Below are 23,911 nucleotides of genomic sequence, written 5' to 3' on the forward strand. Positions count from 1 at the left end.
GGAAGTGCAGCTGTGGGACAGAGCCCCCGGATTCTGCCACCAACCGTCCGCAGCTTCCCCAGGGGCGTCTAACACATCACATTCTGGTGATAAAGCAGGAGCCTTGGTCGCTGTGGATGGCTGTGCTCCACGGGAGTAGCCATTGCAGGGTTCTGTGTGGACCGTGACAGTCAACAGCTCCAATCATGAGTGAGTGGGTGACACGCCAGGCAAAACCAGTGCAGAGGAGTGCAGGGACCGAGTCTGTGGTTACATGATGTGTCACCTGGAATCCTGGTGACACAGGGTGGGTTGAGAGGGCCTGAACAAGCTCATGCAAGCCATGCACATGCTTCAAGCTCCTGAACCAGACAGCGCATCTCTTTTGCTTTTGTCTTGTAAGGTAGGGTCTCACCATGTAGCCCAGGCTAGCCTCAAGCTCATAATCTCTTTCTGCCTCTGAATGCCAGGGTTATAGGAGTGTGCCACCAGACTTGGCAAGGTAGCATTGCTTTTTTATTTTTTTTTTGTGAGTATATGTACAGATACACGTTTATGTGTGCATGTACACATGTACAGGTACATGTACATGTGTGTGAACATGAATGTGGAGACCAGAGGCCAGTGTTAGGCATCTTCCTCAATTGTTCTCTACCTTATTTTTTTTTTTTTTGAGAGTCTCTTACCAAGCCTGGAGTCTGCCAATTTGGTGAGACTGTAGGTGTCCTCCTGCCTCTGCCTCTCCAGTGCTGGGATTACAGGCTCTGCAGTCAGCCCTTTTACTGGGTTCTGGGGATCCCGACTCAGGTCCTCATGCATGTTCAGCAGGCACTTAGCCAACTGAGCCATCTCCCCAGAACTTATTTTATTTTGAGACATGGCATCACGTAGCCCAAGCTGGCCTCAAACTGGCTGATATCCTGGCCTCTACTTCCCAAGTGCTAGAATTCCAGGCCTGACTACCACACCTGACTCATACCATACTTCCCATGGAAAGATCAGGCATACATACTTCACTCCCTGACACACTGGATGATCCACATAAGTCTATGTCCCCCACAGAAGCTGGGCTACCCACCTTCCTGGCCTACAACGCCTCATCCCATGATGGCCCTGCAGGTCATATGTAATCCTGGGTGACTTGTAGGCCCAGTGTGTGTGACTATAAACACTGTAGATCTTATTTGTCCGGGGATGGCATCACACGCTCAGCCACCCTGCCTCTCCCTCCTTGCATGGACCACTCCCTTCCCAGCGTGGTGGGGAAGGATGCTGAGAACGCCCACTCACGTGAACACCAAGTGCTCCCAATGCCTCAGCTCTGCCTGCTCCTCAGTGCAGGCCTCTGGTGCATCCTGCTGCAGCCGCTGCCTCACGCCCTGCACCAGCTCCTGGCCATGTTCTCTCTCCTCTGCCTCCAGCTGCGCAGTGCGGACCGCAGACTCCCTGCTGTGCTCCTCTAGGATCTGCTGCAGGAAGAGCCAGGGTGCACTACGTTTCAGCAGCTCCTGCGTCATGGCTGTGCTCTGCAGGCGCCTCAGCTCCTCTGTGGCTTTCTCAGACAGTGACACCGTCAGGACCCGGAGGTCATCCAGGGCAGCCTGGTCCAGACGCTCCTGCAGCTCCTCCAGGGCAGCGGTGTGCTCAGCCATCACACTCCTCCACTGGTAGAGGTACTGGACGGCATCCTCTGCAGTGCTGGAGGCCTCGCCAAGGGACACTTGCTCCTTCTGCTGCTCCTTGTGCTGGCGGGAATGTGAGAGAGGGCAATGGGATGAGGCAGGGCCCAAGGCTGAAGAGGGACAGTGCTTTCTGTAGAAACTCAAGGTGACACCAAAGGTATGTACAGCCTTGTGCCCAACAATCTCACATTTAGAAAACTGTCCTTGGTACAACCAAACCCCAGGCATAAACCTGTCACCTCAATGGCCTGGAAGACCAAAGCAGGAGTATTGTAAACTCAAGACCAGCCTGGGCAACATAGTGAATCCTGTATCAAGTAAAGAGTGAAAGTTAAGAGGGCTGGGGATGTAGCCCAGTGGCTGAGAGCTTCCCTAACCTGTGTGAGACCCTTGATTCAGACCTCAGCAACCCTTCTCCTACACACACACACACACACACACACACACACACACACACTCACACACACACACACACACACAGGTTAAAAATTTATGTTTGCCTAGTGGAAACACATGAACTGTGGACCAATAGCTGAGGAGCCCCCATGGTACTGGACTAGGCCCTCTGGATAGGTGAGACAGTTATTTTAGCTTGAACTGTTTAGGGGGCCCCCAGGCAGTGGGATCGGGATCCGTCGCTGGTGCATGAGCCGGCTTTTTGGAGCCAAGTGCCTATGGTGGGACACCTTGCACAGCTTTGGAGCAGGGAGGAGGGGCTTGGACCTGCCTCTGTCAGGCTCTGCTGACTCCCCAGGGGAGACTTTGCCTTGGAGGAGGTGGGAATGGGGGGGGGTCGATTGGGGGAAAGGCTGGGGGGTGGGAGTAAAAAGGAGAGGGAGATCTGTGGTTGGTATGTAAAATGAATAGAAAATTTCTTAATAATAATAATAATAATAATATGTTTGACAAGCAGCTATTTATTGACTAGTTAAAGCCCAAGAGGTAGCCCACCAAGGGTGACTCTCCCACCCACATGTCTGGCTCTCTCTCTGCCTCTACTTCTCCATCTGTCAAATGGGAGTAGTAACAGCACCTACACGACAGTGGGGACCCTCGGGAGTTGCTCAATATGTGCTCAGCCCTTGGGGAAATGCCTATGGTAGAGTCTGCAGCAGTGATCACTTGCTGTTAGCCCTACTGTGTGCCCGGCATTCGGTCAGTAGAAAGCATGATATCTGAGCACAGAAGCCAATACTGATACCTGTGAGACACAAGGTAATGAGGAAGTCAGTGGATCCTCTTAAAGAAGACCCGAAGCAAATCCTGGAGAAAGGACCTGCTGGGTGACAAATGCCTGGTGGTAAGGATCTGCAGTAGGAAAGACCTGCCCTGCATGAACATGCCCATCACGTGGACCTATAACCGCGGGTCCACACTCCCCATTCTATTTAAGAACACAAGGCACTGCTCTTCCATCTGTTCATGCTGTGACCAGCGCAACCATTCATTCAATCCTTCAATATTTTTTGAGCCAATTATTTATTGACTGCATGTGTCAGACCGTGTCCTTGGCATTGAGGATACGACATATAGCCTTCATGGAGCTATTGCTACTTCTGAGTCACAATATTTATCAAAAGTAACTGCTAGAAATAATGCTTGCAGGGCACTACCAAAATCCGTAGTGAGGACTGGAGTCCAGCCCTCCTTCCAGAATTAACCTTGGATGGGGCCAGAGTGTCTAGGAGATATGGCTCTGGGCTCCCCTGCTTTGCCCACTTTAGTCCTCAGAACTGGAAGGGGTAGTTAGTGATGAGACGTTCTTTAGTGATCAGAGTCACAAGCATGGCTTTCTGTTGGACACGACTTGATAATAAAAAGCTCTTGATCACTGCTGCTCGCAATCTTGGCCAGAAAAGCTTCTACATGCAGCAGGTGGTGGTTAACACAGAGACTCATAACTGCTCAAAGAGAACAAGAGACTGGGTCATGCTCATCCTCAAATGGGACATCTACATCACACCTCCTCCCCCAAGGCTCTGGGGACATTGAGGAAGAAGGACAGAGAGACTGCAAAAGCTGGAGGACTTGGAGCTCTGTCATGAGAGTATTCCCAGACATGACAAGGATGAGCTCTCAACAACTGTGGCGATATGCACAAGACCTGCACTAAATCTAACCAGTGAGCATTCTAGCATGATAAGGGAAGGGCTCACAATGCCCCACTCCAGGCTGAGGAGCTGTATGAGTTGGCAACTGCAGGAGAAAGTCAGTTTTATTCAGAGATACAATCCTTGGTGTGTTGTCAATGCTCCAGTCATCAGCCTACTCGCACATGAATATGGGCAACACCAACTTGACTCAGTAGGTTATATACTAAAATATATATAGAAAGAAGGGGGCCAGAGAGATGGCTCAGTGGTTAAGAGCATTGCCTGCTCTTCCAGAGGACCTGGGTTCAATTCCCAGCACCAATATGGTGGCTCACAACCATCTATAATTCCAGTTCCAGGGGTTCTGATACCCTTTTCTGGCCTCTGGACAGCAGGTAGGTAAGTATATGGTGCATACATACATACACACATGCATGCATATGGTGCACACATACATACATGCATATGGTGCACACTCATACATGCAAGCAAAACGATCAAACACACATTTTAAAAGACGAAAATAGAAGAAGAGGACATGAAGTTGAGAGGGGAATATTAGGGAAGAGATCTAAGGGGTGGAGAGAATCAAAATGCATAGAATTCATGTATGAGATTATCAAAGAATAAAATAAAATAACACTTTCTAGTAATTTAGCTGAAAGCCCCCTGGCTCTCTGTCCCTTCTCTTCTCTTCACCCAGGTGGGCCAACAGTTACCTCATGTCACCCTGGGGTCTCTGTGGTCCCATATGGCTTCCAGATTTGTTCTAACTTCTCACAAAGCTCAGCCCCATTCTGCACTCTAAGCTTGCTAAATGCAGTAGTGTGAACTCTGGTCTCAGCACTTACACTTGGAACACAGTGCTGCCCCACTGCCTACAACTTTGCACTGGTCCCTCCTGCCTGCCTCAAGTACCTATTTGTCCTCAGGTCCCATCTATGCTCTGGAAAGCCTTCCCCAGTGAAAGAGTGACTGTCACTTTTGCACCTCATAAGGATTAAAGACACTGTCTTATCTAACACACAGCAATGCTTAAACATAAAGGTCAGTACCTATCATCATCCTCGATTTCCTTCCAATGCAGACATTATTAGTCCACCACAACCTCTAGTGTACTAAGATTGCATAGAATCCCCCTCCACATAGCATTCTAAGAAGTCACTACTAATCAACCACAGAGGGCACATCATACCATGAGCTCTGATCATTCTGTGCTTATGTCTGTGACCCCGTGGGAAGGGTTTGGCAGAAATAAAGAGCGCACTCCTTTACATACCTTCTGCAGAAGTTCTCGCCTTCTCCTAGTTATTAATTTTTGGTGGAGCCTTTTCTTTTCTTGCTTTAAGTCATTGTCCAGCTTCTGCTTTATAGAAAAGGTTTCTGTCTGTGCACGCTCCAACAGCATTTCCATCTGATCTTCATCCAAGTAGCCAGCCCTACAAGGAGAAGATGGAGTCAGGAATGTGGACTTGTGCGCACTGCTTCTTGCTGTTGGAGTAGTGCGCACAAGTCTTACCGCATGTGGGCTCCTTCCATCTGTAGGCTGGACTGCTGCGAGGCTGAGTGTGTAATTCTTATCAGGCCGTTCTCAAGCTGGAAAACCTCCAGGAGGAGAAGTTGCCACTGAGACACAAGTGTCAGACCAGCAGAGTGAGGTCAGCGTAGACGGAGATGGAAGGAGAAAGCTCAGCCCAGGTCAGATGGGTCAGAAATAGGCAGAGGTTTGGGGAGAAAAAGATGTCTGCCAAGACCACCGGGTAGGAAGAGTGCTTCCCAAGAAGCGGGGAGACCAAGAATCCCGGGTCAAGAGGAGGGAAAGCCAAAGAGAGGCTGTGGAGACTTCTAGGGACATCTGGGTGACATTCAGATGATACCAGCATATGAATAAGAGACTCATGCAATGGTCTGAATGTTCTTCCAAAACGCCTAAGTCTTGACCAGTGAGCTACATCAGAAAAGGGGGTGATGTGTGAGAAAGAAAGAGGCCAGCAAGAGGGGAAGAAAAGGGACAGGCAAGGTGTGTGCGTGCATGCGTGCGTGCGTGCGTGCGTGCATGCATGTGTGCTCGTGTATGTAGGAACAAAGTATAATGGCATGCACTTATGAAAATTCTATATGAAACCCATTACTTTATATACACCGTTGAATTTTAATTTCAGGAGATGATCAGTGCTATGGCCAAGGAGTGGGCTAAGTGTGAAAGGGGAGTCTCATGCCCTTGCCCCTTCTCTTGTAAGCACTGACACAGTGCAGTCAGTGCCTTATGCACAGTCTGATACATCAGGAGGCCCTCAGCAGATGCCGTCTTAGCCTTTCCAGGCTCCAGACAGACTATGCACCAAGTTAACTGGCATTGCATCCTGCCTGTGGCATTCTGTGGCAGCAACAAAAAAGGAGACAACTCCAAAATGTGAAGACAACTCCCAACTTGTGAAGTTCCAAGTAGAGCAAACTTACAGTATGGAAGATAGACGCCCCCTCTTTGAGCCTCACAGTTTACTGTGTGTCAGCCACACCATCTCTGCCCTCAGGCTGGGATTCACTGGCTTACAACAACCATTTGGACAGATGGAGGGACTTCCCTGCCTCTGGGACCACGTGAGCCAGTCCCTATACTAGCTCTCCTAACGTCTGTCCTGCTGTTTCTCTTTGTTGTAGAGCCTTGTCCAGTGTGTGCTTTTCCTGCTATCACTTTCCTCCGCCTGTCTGCATCCCTTGCCCCCAGGAAGGGTGTGCCCCCAGCAAGGCACAGACCAGACAATCCCGGTGGAATGGGGTAGGAAGGTGCATTAGGGATGCCAGTCTGGTTACTCAGCTAAAGAGGTTGCTGTGCAAACTCAAGACTTAAGTTCAGATCTCAGCAGGGATGTGAAAAGCTGGGCATGCGTAGCATGCATCTGTGACCCCAGGCAGGAGAAGGGCTGGGGTAGTAGTGGTAATGGTGAGGCAGGTAGGGACAGGCAGATCCCAGGAGCTTGCTGGCCACCCAGGATAGCCAATCTCTGAGCTCCAGACTCAGTGAAGAAATTCTGTCTTAATTAGTAAAGTGGAAAGCCAGAGAGTAAAACACTCAGTGTCAACCCCCAGCCTCCACATGTATACACATGGGTAAGCACACACAGAGAGAAATCAGGGGAGGGAGGGAGATAGGGAGGGAGGGAAATGTAAATCTGTGCCCACTCTTCAAAATAAGAGGTAAGATGGCCTTCACTGGAAACCGCTCAGGGCAGCCAGGTAGCTGCTGTTTCTTCAGGGAAAGGTGAGGAGCCCTCCTTTCATGCCAGTGAAAATTAATTAGGAATGCCGAGCAGACTGCAGTGATGAATCCATTACCATCTTAAGACGGGCAGTGCCTACATAATCTGCATCTTACTGAATCTTTATTAACCACAGCAGGAAGCTGCAAAGTCCCCATAATATGACCTGAGATGTAGAACCAATTCACAAAACCATGCACGGTCACGAGCAGGGCCAAGCTCACAGACACGCCTCTGTTGTTTCAGACCTAGACAGCCCATCTCACTGTTTACGAGGAAGCTGTCTCACAGCATGGCTGGGCAGGGACTGTGACAGAGGCAGTGAGGGGAGCTTCTGAGAGCCCTGCCTGACACCGACCACTCACTCACAGTGGTCCCCAGTACTGCCAAGGAAAACCATGTGAGCCCACACCAGGCCTCCATGGCTATTCCACTCAGTGGCGATAGCCAATGCTGGTCCTGCCCCAAGCCAGGCCTCCACGTCTATTCCACTCAGGGGCGAGGGCCAATGCCAAATCTTACAGGTGCTCAAGCCTGAGGAGAAGTGGGCTGTCCCACCACAAAATCGGATTTATCCAGAAAATGTGGCTCAGAATTTGCTCCTCCAAACAGTCCCAGACAGGACATAAAGCCATGAGTCAGAGCTAGCAGAGGCTGAGTGGTAGGGACATGGGGTGAGGTCTGGTCATCGTACAATTGCCTTGACTATCATGTATGCTTTTAAAACGTCTACTGTGAGAGAATTTTACAACAAAAGAATCTCCTTGATGAACCAGGCAACAGCATTCGGGCATAGCTGAGTGGACAGGAGGGAGCGGTTTTTGGATAGGAAGGCTGGGGCAGCTTCTCTGTCCCCCGAAACCTCATGAGGCTATACATTCTTACCTCTCGTGTTTGTGGATGAGGCTTGTCAGCTGAGCGGCGGCCGTACTCAGCAGCCCTTGCACGCGGGTCTCCATGGCCTGCAGGCTCTGGACCAGGTACTCCCTGTGGCCAAACCTCTTGCTGAGATGGTATCGCTTGGTGGCCTGGAAGAAGTCCATCAGCTCTTCTATACTCTCCTGTTTTACAGAACGGGGTGCATGCCTCATTAGAACACTGGGAAGTCTTTGTGGACATTTAAAATATGACTTTTCCTTTTGGAAGACGATCCACATACTGGTACTGTGATGAATGCCTTGAACCTCCTTGCTGTAACAAAGGCTATGAGGAAGGGGGGTGTGAATAAGAAGGCTCTGAGAAGTGCCCTGGTGACCAGATGTAAGGCATGTCCCCCCTCAGCAATGTGCCTGTACCACCAAACAGGCCACGTGTTACCTATGCCATCGGTCACCCTGCACCCGCCATGCACATCCCAGCTGGGGACACGTGTTGATGTTCTGGGGTGAATCAGCCACTTATCCAGCCCCATGGTGGCTGAGGAGATGGGACAGGCAGGGCAGGTGCAAAGGGCAGCTGTGGGGAGTCACAGTCACAATTGCTGTCTCTGGGTCCTCTGGGCTGGTTATCTCTGGGCAAGCGTGCTCTGAGCCTCCCCCACTTTAATTGGAGGAGAGAATTATTATTCCCAATTTACAGATAAGGAAACCAAGTTCACATGGCATCTCAACCACGCTGCTGGAAATGGCTGAGCTCAGATAAGGAAATCCATGCAGTTGGAAGTATCTAGGCAGAGTTCTGAGATCAGCCATCTGGGTCTGGGTTCCAGATTTCATGATTCTGGGGGGAGGGGGCTGTCCTCCAAACCCAGCTGTCGTCCGGTATCCAAGTGACAACAGCAGTCCATTCAGAGCAGCTGCACCAGTGGCCATCCCGTCAGCCAGTGCTGCTTCTCTCTGTGGAGACACTGGCTACACAGAGACCTGTGATGCCTGGACAGTCCCCTTCCACACGGATGGTGGCCTGTCTGTGTTCCAGCACATGAGGATCGAAGCTGTCAGGAGCGCGAAGCAGAGCTGGCTTTGCCCTGGGCCTTCTGGGACCCAGAGCTCTCGAGCTAGGACTGTGGCAGTAACACTCCATGGGTTGCCATAAAGCCAGATCCACGGGCCATCAGGACGTTCACAGCCAGCTCCAACACATGAACAGTGCAGTGTGCACACAGTACTAAAGCCAGTGGGTGGGGAGGGGGACACCTCTTTTTCTGTTGTTTGTTTACAATGACACATGGTCTTTCCATATGTCTGGTACTAGGCATCAGTGCCATGCATCATGGGAGGGAAGTAAACTCAAGATCTGTGCTGTTGTGGGGTCCAGACATCTACATGAAGAGCTACAACCATAGCATGTTAGTGGGGAGAGCCCAGTTCCATGTGGAGAGACGGTGTGTTCTCTCTGGAAGTCTCCCTTCCTAACAGGCTTAGAGTGATGACTTCTCCCCTTCTGCCCCACATCAGACCCCCACACTCAGCATCCGCCAGAACCCCAAATCTGAAGCTAGACTTGGCTGGCCACCCTCAGCTGCCGTTGCTAAGGATTAGGTGAAGGCTGAGTCCTATGGCCTCCGGCTGCTCCTGTTCTTCTCCATCATTTCAAAGTGGGCAAATCGCCCGCAATACTGACACGCTCAGCAAACTACTTTCACTACCAACTAGGAAGTCTACATGAACAATCTTTACACTCATGTTTAGGGGTCCATCTAGACTTAGACCCTGGATTCTAGATATACATAAATTGCTCCACATATGCATGTGTAGACGCATTATCTAATATCTACTGGTGTTTATACTACTGTGTGTATCTGAGTGCATGTGTGTGTGGTGGTAATCTAATTATACTGAAATGTGATTTTGATTGTATGTTAATAAATAAAGTTGTCCAGGGGTCAGAACTATTAGAGCCATAGCAAAAGTGTGGCGGTGGTGGCACACGCCTTTAATCCCAGAAAGCCAGCCTTTAATCCCAGGGAGTGGTGGTAGAAAGCAAAAAGATATATAAGGCGTGAGGACCAGAAACTAGAAGCATTTGGCTGGTTAAGCTTTCAGGCTTTGGAGCAACACAGTTCAGCTGAGAGCTATTGGGATGAGGACACAGAAGCTTCCAGTCTGAGGAAACAGGACCAGCTGAGGAACTGGTGAGGTGAGATAGCTGTGGCTTGTTCTGTCTCTTTAAATAGACTAACAGACAGGAAAAGGAGCCCTCATTCGGGAAGCTGGGACACCGCAGGCGGAAGGGTGAGATTTTGGCTCTGAGCTCTGACCTCTCGGCTTTCTCTTTTGCATTATTTCTGTGTTTCTTATTTAATAAAACGGTTGGTTACATCTATATCTGGCGCCCAACGTGACAAGAATCCATTGAAAACCGCTTGGCTTGGCGGCGGGTCCGCTTTCCCGCAAGGGCGGCAGACTGGGCGGCCGGCTTCCTAGTCCGAGCTGCCGGCTACCTAGTCCGAGCTGCCGGCTTCCTAGTTCGAGCGGCAGCTTCTGGCCCGGGCCTAGGTCTGTGAGCAACTTGCTTAAAGCTGGTGCTACAAACAACTCAGACCTGCCCTGCCGAACAGGGCCCTGCCTGTAAAGCCAACGCAAGTGGTCAAAGTTTAAGGAAGCCAGACCCAAGCCTTGACTCGGCACAAGAGGGAAAACGTGGCTGCATTTAAACTTTAGCCAGCTACGCTTTCTTGTTCTCTTTCTCTTTCTTTCTTTCTCTCTCTCTCTCTCTCTCTCTCTCTCTCTCTCTCTCTCTCTCTCTTTCTCTTTGGATTTACACCTGGGACACTAGGTGGCTGTTTTGAATATCCCCTCGGATTTCTACTGTTCTACGCAGATTTGGTAAGTCATAAAGGAAACTATTTAAAAGACAATTTTTTCCACATTTAAAAAAAAATGGGCTTTATGTGTACATTGGAAGAAAATTGGTTTTTGTTCGAAATATTAGGCAGTCTGACAATGGAACAACTATATAATATTAGTATTGGTGGAATTATGCACCTTATCACTATGCTAATCCACATTTTAATATTTAAAAAGATAGTCAATTTAAGTGCCAGGATAACAGCTTTAGAAGATGTTGTTTCAAGTCGGGATCATAAGGTTGTAGAAAGAAAGCCTGTTTTCACACAGTCACCCTTAATTTATCCAATTAACAGTGAAGTTGTTTCAAATTGGGATCATAAGGTTGTAGAAAGAAAGCCTGTTTTCACACAGTCACCCTTAATTTATCCTGTAACTGTACAGCAGGTGCCTGATCAAATGATGGCTACACAAAATAATTGGGCTCCAATTGAAATGTTGGATTTAAAAAGGTTTAAGGAGGCAATAGTATCTTATGGCATGCATTCCCCATATGTAAAGCAAATGTTAAACACTTGGTCAACATATAATAGGATAATACCATAGGACTGGCGGGACCTTGCACAAGGTGTTCTGGAACCCAGCCAGAGACTTCAATTTCTGACTTGGTTTAAGGAGGAGGCTAAAAATATAGAAAAACAATGGAGGGATAAAGGAATACAAGTTTGCCAGGATCAGCTTATGGGAGAAGGTCAATATGCTTCAGCACAAACACAATGTTTATATGATGTCCAAACCCTAATTTTATGTCGAACGGCAGCCTTGAATGCATGGGACAGAGTTGAGGAACCAGGAAAAAAATCTGAGTCATTTACAAAGGTGAGGCAAGGCCCAAAAGAGTCTTTTACAGATTTTTTACAAAGACTGGCTTCAGCAGTAAAGAGAATGGTCTCGGATTCAGAAGCTGGTAAGGCAATAATTGAATCTTTGGCCTTTGAGAATGCGAATGCAGCATGCAAAAGAATAATCAGGCCATTAAGGGCAAGATCTGCACCTATGGAAGATTGGATTAGAGAAACAATTAATGTTGAGGTTGATGAGCATGATGATACGTGGGTAGGAGAAGTAATTTCAAAAGGTTTGAGGAATGTTAGATGTTTTGGGTGTGGAAAGCAAGGACATTTTAAAAGGGACTGTAAACAGGTCATTCCTAGAAGCAATGTTTATTCAAGGAACAAGAGCAACAGAATGCCCCTTCCTTCTGGAGTATGCAGAAGGTGTGGTAAGGGAAAACACTGGACCAACGAATGTAGATCAACAAAGGACAGACAGGGTAATCCTTTGCCTCAGTCTTTGGGAAACTCCCAGAGGGGCCTCGCGCAGGCCCCCAGTGCAAATCCAGTTCAAACCTTTCCTGCAGCTATAGAGGAAATGCCTGCTCTGGAGAGCGATTAAATAACCAAATGCCTATTGGAATAAATCATGCTGGTCAGGTTGATGAAACAGAGAGAATAGAAAATTCAGGAGAAAACATAAAGAAAATTTTTTGGCAAACTTCTATTAATGAACAAAGACCAAAATTAATGATAAAAATAAATGGTGTTTTGTTGTCTGGTCTGGTAGACACAGGTGCGGACGTTACCATAATTGCACCAGAATTTTGGCATCCAACTTGGCCTCTTCAGGAGGTAAACGTTCAACTGTTAGGAATTGGGACATTATCTCAGGTGAAACAGAGTGCAAGATGGCTCGAATGTATAGGTCCAGAAGGACAGAGAGGAAAATTAAAACCATATGTGGCTAACATAACTATGAACCTGTGGGGTCGAGACTTGTTGCAACAATGGGATACTCAGATTAACATCCCTCCAATCTCAGAAACAAATCATAACCTAACACATGTTACTGAGAGAAATATTAGAAGATATTATTCTAATGAGTGGTCACCAGCCATCCATATTATACAAGAACAGGGCACAGTAACTGATAATCTTCCAAAGACACCAATAGCTCTACCTTTAAAATGGTTAACAGACAAGCCTGTATGGGTCCAACAATGGCCTTTAACAACAGAGAAACTCCAGGCTTTAGAAGAGCTAGTAGAAGAACAGTTAAATGCTCAGCATATTGAAAAATCAAGTAGCCCCTGGAATTCTCCTGTCTTCGTTGTTAAAAAGAAATCTGGCAAATGGAGAATGGTAACAGACCTTAGAGCGATTAACAAAGTAATTCAGCCAATGGGCTCTCTACAATCAGGGATGCCGTTGCCTACTCTGTTACCAAAAGGATGGCCTCTCATAGTTATTGATTTAAAAGACTGTTTCTTTTCAATACCCTTACAAGAAAAAGACAGAGAAAGATTTGCTTTTACAGTGCCTACTTATAATAATTCTCAACCGGTTAAAAGATTTCAATGGAGGGTCCTCCCACAGGGAATGTTGAATAGCCCAACTCTGTGCCAATACTTTGTACAACAGCCATTGGAAGTGATACGTAAAAAATTTCCTAAATCTATAATTTATCATTATATGGACGATATTTTACTAGCTAACTCAAATACAGATACTTTAGAAATAATATTTGAAGAAGTAAAGAAAATTTTGCCTTGCTGGGGATTACAAATTGCTCCTGAAAAGATACAAAGAGGAGATTCTATTAATTATTTAGGATATAAAATAGAGCTACAAAAAATTAGACCCCAAAAGGTGCAAATTCGGAGAGATAGACTACAGACTCTTAATGACTTTCAAAGATTATTTGGAGATATTTCTCATCTACGAACTATTGTTGGGGTAAAAAATGATGAACTGACTAATTTGTTTAAAACTTTAGAAGGTGACAAGGACTTAAATAGTCCAAGAAAATTATCACCTGAAGCTGAGAAAGAATTAGCCTTGGTAGAAAAGAAAGTGCATGAAGGAGATGTGGATCGTATTGATCCAAAGCTGGATTGCATTTTGGTTATTTTACCTTCTAGGCGTTCTCCTACTGGAATATTAATGCAGAGGGAAGATATTATATTGGAATGGATATTTTTACCAAATAAACCAAATAAAAAATTAAAAACTTATGTGGAAAAAATCTCTGACTTGATTTACAAAGGAAAATTGAGACTTCGTCAATTAGCAGGCATAGACCCAGCAGAAATTGTCGTACCATTAACTAAGGAGGACATTGAAAAATTATGGACAGAAAGTGAACCTTGGCAAAGAGCTTGCAGTAATTTTTTGGGAGAAATTAACAGCAAATATCCCAAAAGCAATAGAATTGATCTTATAAAGAGAGCTGATTGGATTTTGCCTCGAATTGTACGGCAAAAACCCATATCTGGAGTTCGTACATTTTATACAGATGCCAACAAAGAAGGAAAGGCAGGATACAAATCAGAAAATTTAAGTAAAGTGGTTCAAAGTCCGTATAATTCAGTTCAAAAATCAGAATTGTATGCTATTCTGTTGGTATTAATGGATTTTTCAGAACCTCTCAACATAGTAACTGACTCTCAGTATGCTGAAAGAGTGGTGTTACATATTGAGACTGCAGAATTTATCCCTGATACTTCAGAATTAACTTCATTATTTATTCAATTACAAGATACAATCAGGAAAAGGAATCATCCTTTATATATAACTCACATTCGATCCCATACTGGTCTGCCAGGCCCTCTAGCACAAGGCAATGATGAGATTGATAAATTATTGATAGGAAATGTGCTGGAGGCCTCAGAATTTCATAAAAAAAAAAAAACATCACGTTAATAGTAAAGGTTTAAAAAAGGATTTTTCCATAACCTGGCAACAAGCCAAAGAAATAGTAAAGAAATGTCCTACTTGTTCCTTCTACAATCAGACGCCATTACCAGCAGGATGTAACCCAAAGGGTACTCAGAGAAATGAAATCTGGCAGATGGACGTGTTTCACTTTGCAGAATTTGGAAAATTGAAATATGTACACCACACTATCAATACTTATTCAGGATTTCAATGGGCAACTGCTTTGAGTTCTGAAAAAGCTGATTCTGTAATCACTCATTTGCTAGAAGTTATGGCCATCATGGGTATACCTGCACAAATCAAAACTGACAATGCTCCATCATATGTCTCTGTTAAAATGAAACAGTTTTTTGCTTATTACAATATAAAACATATTACAGGCATACCACATAATCCTACAGGTCAAGCAGTTATAGAAAGATCAAACAGAACTCTAAAGGATATGCTAAATAAACAGAAATGGGTAACAAAAACCCCCAGAAATAGACTGCATAATGCTCTTCTAACTTTGAATTTTCTGAATGCCAATGAGAAAGGAACAACAGCTGTAGAGAGACATTGGATAATAGAAAAAACTACAGAATTAAATCAGCCTATATACTTTAAGGATGTGCTGACCTCAGAATGGAAACCAGGGTATGTATTACATTGGGGACGAGGTTTTGCTTTTGTTTCTACAGGAGAAGATAAGCTGTGGGTACCATCAAAATTGATAAAGGTTTGATTTGAACAAGAGAGACCTCTTAATTAGAGGAGGTGATAGTTCATCAACCAGCATGAACATCCAATTTAAACTAACTGGTATCAATAACACATGCCTTTTCATTTAATCAAATAATAACTTGTCAAAAGGAAACATCCCCAAAATTAGTCTTGGGGAAAGGTTTTTTGTTTTTGTCTTTTAGGAGAATGAAGGTTAAGGAATCTGAAGAACACTGGACAAATGAGACAACTGAAGAAAAGGGACAAATCATCTATCCCAAGAAACAGAATGAAACGGTGTATGGGTATATATTATCTAAAAAATTTTTATGTCTTCCTAAATGTTTGTTTCTGCTTTTCTCTAAAGATTTAACACTATTGGTTTTCTAATAGTCCCAGTTCAATTAAAATTTAAAGCTGACTTTGGAGTTGGAGAATGGCTCTCTACTTCTTTAAAATCAAGCATGTTGTTAAAAGGAAAATGCAAACTCCCTGTATCATGCCAGAATAAGAGCCATCTTCTGCTATGGTACAGGACAAAAGCAAAATTAATTAAGGGACTATTCTATTACTAATCTCAACTCTTTGATTCTATTCTGATTGTTTAAACTTTTCTTAAAGTATGAATTTTATATCAAAATTTACAGGATTAACATATAAAGATATATAGATATATATACATTTTAAACTTTGTTAAGATATGAATGGTCATATAGAGTACTAACTAATTCTAGAAAAAAGGCTAGCTGCATATATATGTTTTTGTGTTCGAGTCTCTTATCAGTTTTCTGCAGGAAATCATGGCCAGGCCTAACATCAACTGAAGTCTCCAGAAAGAAGATGGGGCCCCACAACAACAACAATTCCACGTGGACAATAATGATATCATTAAGCTGACAAACATCATCCACAGATCAGCTTTATAAAGAAAACTTCGCCCATACCCAGCAGGAAGCAATTTTAAGACTACATCGCCCACATTCCCAAAGAGGTGGTGTGGGGTGGGTGGTTTTTTGGTCTTTTTAATGGGTTTTGGGTCTGGGATAATTTTCAGTATTTAGGGGGGCTGGTTACAAGTTATTGTCAAGGGTTAAGAAAAAGGCTAAGCAAAGGAGATTAGATTTAAGGTTCTTGTTAAAAAAAAAAGAGAGAAAGAAAGAAAGAAAAGAAAAAGACAATCACTAATACTTTACATTGGATTGAATTGTTTTATATTGTATACAAATTTGAAACTGATATTGTTAGAAAATGCTATATGTATATTTCTAATTGTATTTATACCATTCATTTAACAATGTAATACAAATTTCTGATCCTTGAATGTTATTATTACCAACTACTAGGATATAAAGAAATGAAAGTTAGTAGTTAGACATTTCAATAGAACTTGTAGTCATATTAGATATGTTTTAAAAATTGAGCAGAGATGTTTTAGACAGGTCATCTTCAAACCCTTCAGAGATCTACAGAATATGGCATTTAAAATGTTTTAATAACTTAGAAAATTTTTCTTTTTGAGACATCTTCTGAGGCCAGGACAATATGGCCCCATCCCTGAAGTGGCCTTCGCATCCGGAAAAGGTACGGTGCCCTTTTCTTCGAAGGCAGCTTAACAGGCAGAGGGCCGATGGATTCTGTTGTACAATGGAACAGCAGCTGAAAGCTCATGCCTCTCAAAAGTAGACTGGCATTTAATAGAGGGATGTGGAGAAGAAGAGGATGCTGAGATGAAGCCATATATACACAGCCAAGAAGAATGGACAGCTGAATTAAAAAACTGTCAACAATTTCCAGAAATTAAAATCCTGAATCATGACAGGACACTACTGGAATTCAGGTGTTTCTGGTACATGGACTGCTCTCACCCAATGTGAGATTGAACTGTTGACCTTGTATACATCCTACTTCACAAATGAGTCTGTCAGATACACTAAGCCTATAGGCTGAAGATGATGCCCCAACACTGCGGAGAAACCTCAGGTGACTGCCCAGGCAGCTGGCTGTTTCTGTCAACTTACAAATTTTTTGGAAGTTGCTTGCATGCACTTCCTGTTTTTTATTTTTGTTAGCTAATATTATTTCCTTCTTGGGTCTCTGAGGGAGTTGAAGATTAGTTAGTTATGGTTGAAGATTAGTTACTTATAGTTGAAAAATTAATTAGGATAGAAAGTGCATTAGATACATCTTGGAATTACCAAAATAGGATAGATAATGGAATTATTTTCTCTGATTTGTCAAATACCTGTTTAGGTATTTATTATTTGTATATATTGTATATAGTTATTGTACTTTTGTATATAGTTTTTCTTTTGTTAGTCATAACCTTTTGCTTTTTTTTTTATTAAAATAGAAAAGGGGAAATGTGGTGGTAATCTAATTATACTGAAATGTGATTTTGATTGTATGTTAATAAATAAAGTTGTCCGGGGGTCAGAGCTATTAGAGCCATAGCAAAAGTGTGGCGGTGGTGGCACATGCCTTTAATCCCAGAAAGCCAGCCTTTAATCCCAGGGAGTGGTGGTAGAAAGCAAAAAGATATATAAGGCGTGAGGACCAGAAACTAGAAGCATTTGGCTGGTTAAGCTTTCAGGCTTTGGAGCAACACAGTTCAGCTGAGAGCTATTGGGATGAGGACACAGAAGCTTCCAGTCTGAGGAAACAGGACCAGCTGAGGAACTGGTGAGGTGAGATAGCTGTGGCTTGTTCTGTCTCTTTAAATAGACTAACAGACAGGAAAAGGAGCCCTCATTCGGGAAGCTGGGACACCGCAGGCGGAAGGGTGAGATTTTGGCTCTGAGCTCTGACCTCTCGGCTTTCTCTTTTGCATTATTTCTGTGTTTCTTATTTAATAAAACGGTTGGTTACATCTATATGTGTGTGTGATACATTTTTTGTAAAGCTTAAAACGACTTGCCAAGGATCAGCTCACTAAACCTTCACTGCATCAGGACCCACAGCTAATAGAGGTAGAACCAGAATCCAGTCCAAGTCAATCTGAGCCCATGGCTTGTGCTGAGTCACCTTCTGCGCTACAGGCCCGAAACTCACTGCTTTACAGGAAGAAGGAATAGAGAGCTCCCAGGGCCCAGCACAGAAGGAAGACGTCACCAAGGGTTTAGAAAATGCCTCTCTATGGGGCAAGCCTGAGTGCAGACATTACCTGTGCTTTAGAATAGTCCTGCAGCAGTATTTTAGCCACCTCGGGCCTCAGCTCCCCTTTGGCCACTGCGCTCTGTATCTGGGTATAGACGATGCTGCGTAATTCGTTTCTCTGGAAAACAACCAGCTGTCTGTGGGCTTGGGCAAAGTCCTCTGCTTGGTGCAGGGCGAGGGACTTCTGCAATTCCTCTTGCTCCAGCCCATGGAGGGTCCGCAGAAGGCTGCTGCACTCTGCAGCAGACTGTGGAGAGAAGAAGAATCTGTGAGAGAGACAAACGGATGTGAACATGCACCCACACGTGCACATATGCATGTAGATAATACAAACGATGGATACATCAGCACACTCAAAACAGACAAACAATGCACGCACATTGTTCTGCATGCACATGTCATACACAGGCACACACAGTGTATGTGCACATGTAACCACATATGAACCCTGTGCATTGTATATAGGTGCATGTGCAGATATAGACATCTTCACTGTGTAAATGCATGTGTATGCACACACAGCAGTACATGCAAAGGCAGACAAGTGTGTATGTGTATACACAGTACTCACACAAACACACAAATGCACTCACACATGAACAAAGTGCACCCAGGCATACACACATAGCACACACATGCATGCAAGCGCGTGCACACACACACACACACACACACACACACAGCCCCAAGCTGACAGCGTTGAGGCTGCTGAGTCCTGGGAAGATGCTGTTTTAACCCATCCTTCCCCGTTATCTGAATTTTCTGCCAGAACAGGTGTAAAACAGAAAGTTCACAGTGGGCGGGCATGTGCCAATTTGCAAATCAGATTGCTTGAAAAGTGTCTGCAAGAAATGGAAATCGCTGAAGTGTCAACGGATCACACAGTTAAACTCACAAGATGACTCCCAGCATCAATGAGGAGAAAAATGCCAGCAATCAGGCCCGAGCTCAGCTCCTCAGTGAAGAGGGAAAGAGCTGCTGAGAAATGGTACTTGGCTGCCTGTGCTGAGATCTGGGGCAGCTGCACGCAGTGGGCAGCACTCCCATCTGGAGGGAGGTGCTCTTTACGCCCCTCGGGTAAGTGGGATCATAGGACCCCAATGGATATGTCATGTGATACTTCCATGTGTGAGAGTGTAAACTAGAACATGATGGGTGGCCACTTCTGAGATTATCATTCATGTGTGTGTGTGTGTAAGTGCCTGTATGGAGGCCAGAGGTTAACATCCAGTGTCCTCTTTCATTGCCCAACTTACTTATTGAGATAAGGTCTCTCTGAACTTGGAGCTCGTTGTTTCTACTGGGCTGGCTTACCAGGGAGCCCCTGGGGTCTGTCTCTGGCCTGCCAGAGGTGGGGTTACAGATGTATCACTATGCCTGCTTGACATGGGTGCTAGGAATCCAAACTCAGGCCCTCACATGTGCACAACAGGCTCTTTACCCACTTATCCCGGTACTCCACCCCAGTGCCTTGATGTAATTAGGTCCCTCCTCCATTGCCTCTGGGTAAATTGGGGTTGAGGGAAGGCTCCATCGTAGACAGCTACGGCTACATCACATGAGAGCCCCTAAGGAGGAGTGGGGTGAGTACTCACTTAAAAGAGAGACAGCCTCTCTCCTGTTGGCCATGAACTCAACAGTGACAGTGGAGTATCCATGGTCAAAGGAAACTTCCAGAAGCTGATGGTCAGTCTTACACACAGTAAAGTGAATTGTGTCCACAACATGAAGAGCTAGGCCCAGGACCCCAAGGTCCAAAGGAGACTTCAGTTGCAAGCTTCAGGCATCTTGAGCACAGGACCCAGCTGGGCTCTGCCAGGACTTTTGTCCATGGAAGCTGGGAGATCCTGCTGTTTTAAGTGCCTCTAATGAGTGATTCATTACACAGCCATCAAAAATGGACGTCTTCCCATTTTCAGGGTCAGAGCCATAGGCTCAGAGAAGTTCAGGACCTTTCCTTAAGTTCCCCATAGGCAAACCTTTAAGGTCTGGATTCTGAAACCACACAGAGAGAAGGCAGCACACTCGCTACATTGGCAGAAGAACGACAGGGCCAAGTGAGTGTGCCACGGAGACAGAGTACGGTAATCTGCCCACTCCTTCAGAGAAACACTAAACCCACCACCGGAGTTCTTGTTGTTTTGCTTTTATTGTTTTAAAGTTTTTAATACTTAGTTATTTTCTATGTCATGAGTGTTTTGCCTGCATGTATGGATGTGCACCACATGTGGGCCTGGTACCACCACATGCATGCCTAGCACCTAGGAGATCAAAAAACGGTATCATTTGCTTTGGTTGTGAGCTGCCATGTGGGTGCTTAGGATAGAACTCAGGTCCTCTGCAAGAGCAGTCAGTGCTCTTAACCACTAAGCTGTCTCTCCAGGTGCTTTTGTTGTTTAAGAGAGAAAAGGTTTTACATAGCCTGGGCTGGCTGTGAACCTACCAAGTAGCTGAGGATGACTCTGAACTCTGGATCCTCCTGCCTCTATCTCCCAGCTACTGGGATTACAGTCATGAGCTACCATGCTTGGAGAAACCCCCATTTTTAGTATAGGATTTTTCTATTTTACTAGATGCTGTCAGTAAATGTGCACTAGTAAAAGGATACCATGAGAGATCCCCCAAGGCCAAATCCCTACTGAACTTTCCAATGAAAGAGGCTTTTCACTGAGAGGAGGAGTGGCCAGCAAGGTGCTTCAGCCAACCGCAGGCTGGCTTTGAGCTGTCCCAGAGCTGCTCCTGCACCCCAGTTCACTCTACACCATCCAAGATGTGAAATTATGATTTCCTCAGGTAGCTCTTTGGACTCCATTCATCGAGACTGGCACACTGGAAAACCATTTTATAAAAATACGTCTATCTGTGATGCAATGTCAAGTTCTTACACAGAAGGAAACTTTCTCTTTCGGAAGCTTAAGAGGGAGTTAGGAAGCCTCCCTGGACCCAGGCAGGATACAGGTCCTTAAATAGCCAAAAGTGCCTAGGTAGAGAAGAGGGATCAACCTTACTGTATTGCACCACATGCTCCTTTTTGGGCATCTCTAGCATTCCCAGTGTTATGCTAGCACTGTTCAGGGTGCTATTTATAGCAGGTGAGGAGAAGGAGGAGAAGGTAGGTCAGGACCTCAAGGGGCCTTAGGGAGCTGAGCAATGAGGCTCTGCTTTCCTGGTCCTCAGTTTCCCCACCTTCAAATGTAAATATTTCATATGTACATATTTCATATGTCTGAGGTTTCCTTAAATATGACATTAAACCATGAACTTCAACTTGACACCATCTACAATCACCCAAGAAGAGTGAATGAGGAAACGCCTTGACCAGGTTGGCCCATGCGCATGTCTATGGAGGCCTGTCTTGATTACATTAATTAATGTGGAGCGATCCATGCTAAGAGTGGGCGGCACCATTCCTTAGGCTTGGATCTTAAACTATGCAAGAGCAGAGAGTGTGAGCTGAGCACTAGCATGCTGTGTTCGTTTCTCTCTGCTCTTGACGGTGGATGTATTACAACAAGTTGCTTCAAGTATCTGCTGCCTCGACTTCCTAGTCCTGCTGGACTGTAAATAACCTGGAACTGTGAGCTGAAATAAAGCCCCTTTTCCCCATGGAACTTTGTCAAAAGTACTTTATCATAGCAACAGAATAAGCGTGGTGGTCTGAATATAAAATGCCACCCTCCCCAGGTTGACTTTGTCCCCAACTGGTGGTGCTATCTGGAAAGGTCATGGACCTTCAGGAGGTGGAACCTTGCTGGAGGAAACATGTCACTGGGGTGGGCTTTTAGGGTCTCTGTTCTTCCTCTGTGCTTCCTGTGTATGGATGAAATGTGATCGCTCTGCCTCCTCACTGCCACACCACCCTCACTCTCACGTTGCCCTGCCTCCCTGCTTTGACAGACACTCTCTCCCTCTGAAAGTGTGGGCCAAAGCCAACTGTTTCTTCCCTAATTTGCTTTTTGCCCCAGCAACAGAAAAGTAACTAACCCAGAGGGAAACCACGACAGCACCCATGCAGGGCTGACACTATCAAGCACTGACTGAAGCTCTTGTTTCTCTTCCAGTTTATACTGAGCTTTCAGCTGACTCATAGAAACTGAAACGTGACATATGGGTGGGCTGCCCTGTGATGTGTCGATGTGAGCATAGACTAACTCCAGGGGGAGAGATACATTCCATCCCGAATATCTTTCTGCACTTTGTCTGAAGATGACTGCCGCCCATGGCCGACCATTGTAAGGTTCTGTGGCTGCATGCCCTGCAGGAGCTTGCACAGGCTGGAAGCGAACTGGTCCTAGGAGCTGTGCAGCTCAGGTGTTATTTGGGAAGCAGCGTGGTTCACAGGAGGTCGCTCGTCTCTGGACAGGTGAGCCATGATGCAGAGCAGTGGAACTCACTGCACCAACTACAGGCTAGCAAGGTAGGAGTGAGGGCGGGAGAGGGGCTGGGGCCTAGGGAAGGCAGGTTTATATAGACAAGGATGGAGGCCTGGGCTTCACAAAGAAAGAGAAATGCAGGCAGACCTGGGATCCATCCTCCAAGCTCCACCATGAACGCAGGACCACAGCCACGACAGTGAAGTACAAAAAAACGCTACAGACACGAACAGGGTGGGAATGAGGCCACATAGCAAGGGGAGGTGACACTCACTGCATGGTGGCAGAGCAGTCCAATGGCTAGGGGCATCAGCATGGTGAGGCCCCCTGGATCTGTGATTATCTCTGTGTCTTGGTTTCAGAAGTGGGCTCTTCTCACTCCCTGAGAGCCTGGCTTGGGGAGACGTGGGCTGAACCACAGTGATAGGCAGGACTTTAGAGAAGGGGGTGTCACCAGAGAAGCTAGAGTGGGCAGAATAACACCCACCCCCAAACTCATGCACATGTCTAGGTCCTGACCTCTTAACCTGGGAACCTGTAAATCCGAACTTCTAAGGGTCTTTGCAGGTCGAACCAAGTTAAGGATCTCATATGTACGTACATTCAGGATCCTGAATCAAATGACAAGTGTCCTTACAGGAGACAGGGAAGAGGTGACAGGGTTCCAGGAAGAGGCCATGAGAGGATGGAACAGGGTTAAAGTGACTCAGCTACAACCCCAGGAATACATGGAACCACCAGCAAATCTGTCAAACAAGGAAGGTCCTCTCTAAAGACCCCAGAGGGAGTTGGGACCTGCTGACACCCAGAATTGTATTTCCAGACTCCAGAATCACAAAAGAACACATTCTCATTTTTTTTTTTTTTGACATTAGATGTGTGCCACCTTGTTCTAGCAGCCACAGGGACCTAGTATAGCAACTACACAGGCCACATGCCCCACCCCAAACAAGATAGCACTGAGGCAAGGCAGGTCCCTGGAGCAAGGGAACAGGTGGTGCACAGTGACACCTGCCTGTCCTTTACGGCAGCCCTGTCTGTGCTGGAGACTAAGTGACCCTGAGCCATCACCTGAGATTTTTATTCACTTCTGGGGAGATGCTGTGTTTGCCTGGCAGGTGGGGCCTAGAGTCAACTGTCAGGCGGTTTCTCTAAGCTGCTGGGCCTC

The 23,911-nt window shown here is 45.7% G+C and overlaps 1 protein-coding gene across 3 annotated transcripts in view; it reads right to left on the bottom strand.

Annotated features, from left to right (window-relative positions):
* Evc2 (EvC ciliary complex subunit 2) overlaps window positions 1–23,911 on the bottom strand; it is a 94,937-nt gene that overhangs the window by 36,227 nt on the left and 34,799 nt on the right. For all 3 annotated transcript variants that reach the window (XM_006985610.4, XM_076545685.1, XM_042285909.2), the window contains 4 exons: window positions 18,378–18,617; window positions 7,900–8,075; window positions 5,034–5,193; window positions 1,270–1,724 (listed from right to left, as the gene is read on the bottom strand). In XM_006985610.4, the coding sequence (XP_006985672.2) occupies window positions 1,270–1,724; window positions 5,034–5,193; window positions 7,900–8,075; window positions 18,378–18,617 (1,031 nt within the window). The remainder of the gene's footprint in view (window positions 1–1,269; window positions 1,725–5,033; window positions 5,194–7,899; window positions 8,076–18,377; window positions 18,618–23,911) is intronic.

The sequence above is a fragment of the Peromyscus maniculatus genome, chromosome 10, assembly GCF_049852395.1.
Source record: "Peromyscus maniculatus bairdii isolate BWxNUB_F1_BW_parent chromosome 10, HU_Pman_BW_mat_3.1, whole genome shotgun sequence".
Classification (NCBI taxonomy): domain Eukaryota; kingdom Metazoa; phylum Chordata; class Mammalia; order Rodentia; family Cricetidae; genus Peromyscus; species Peromyscus maniculatus.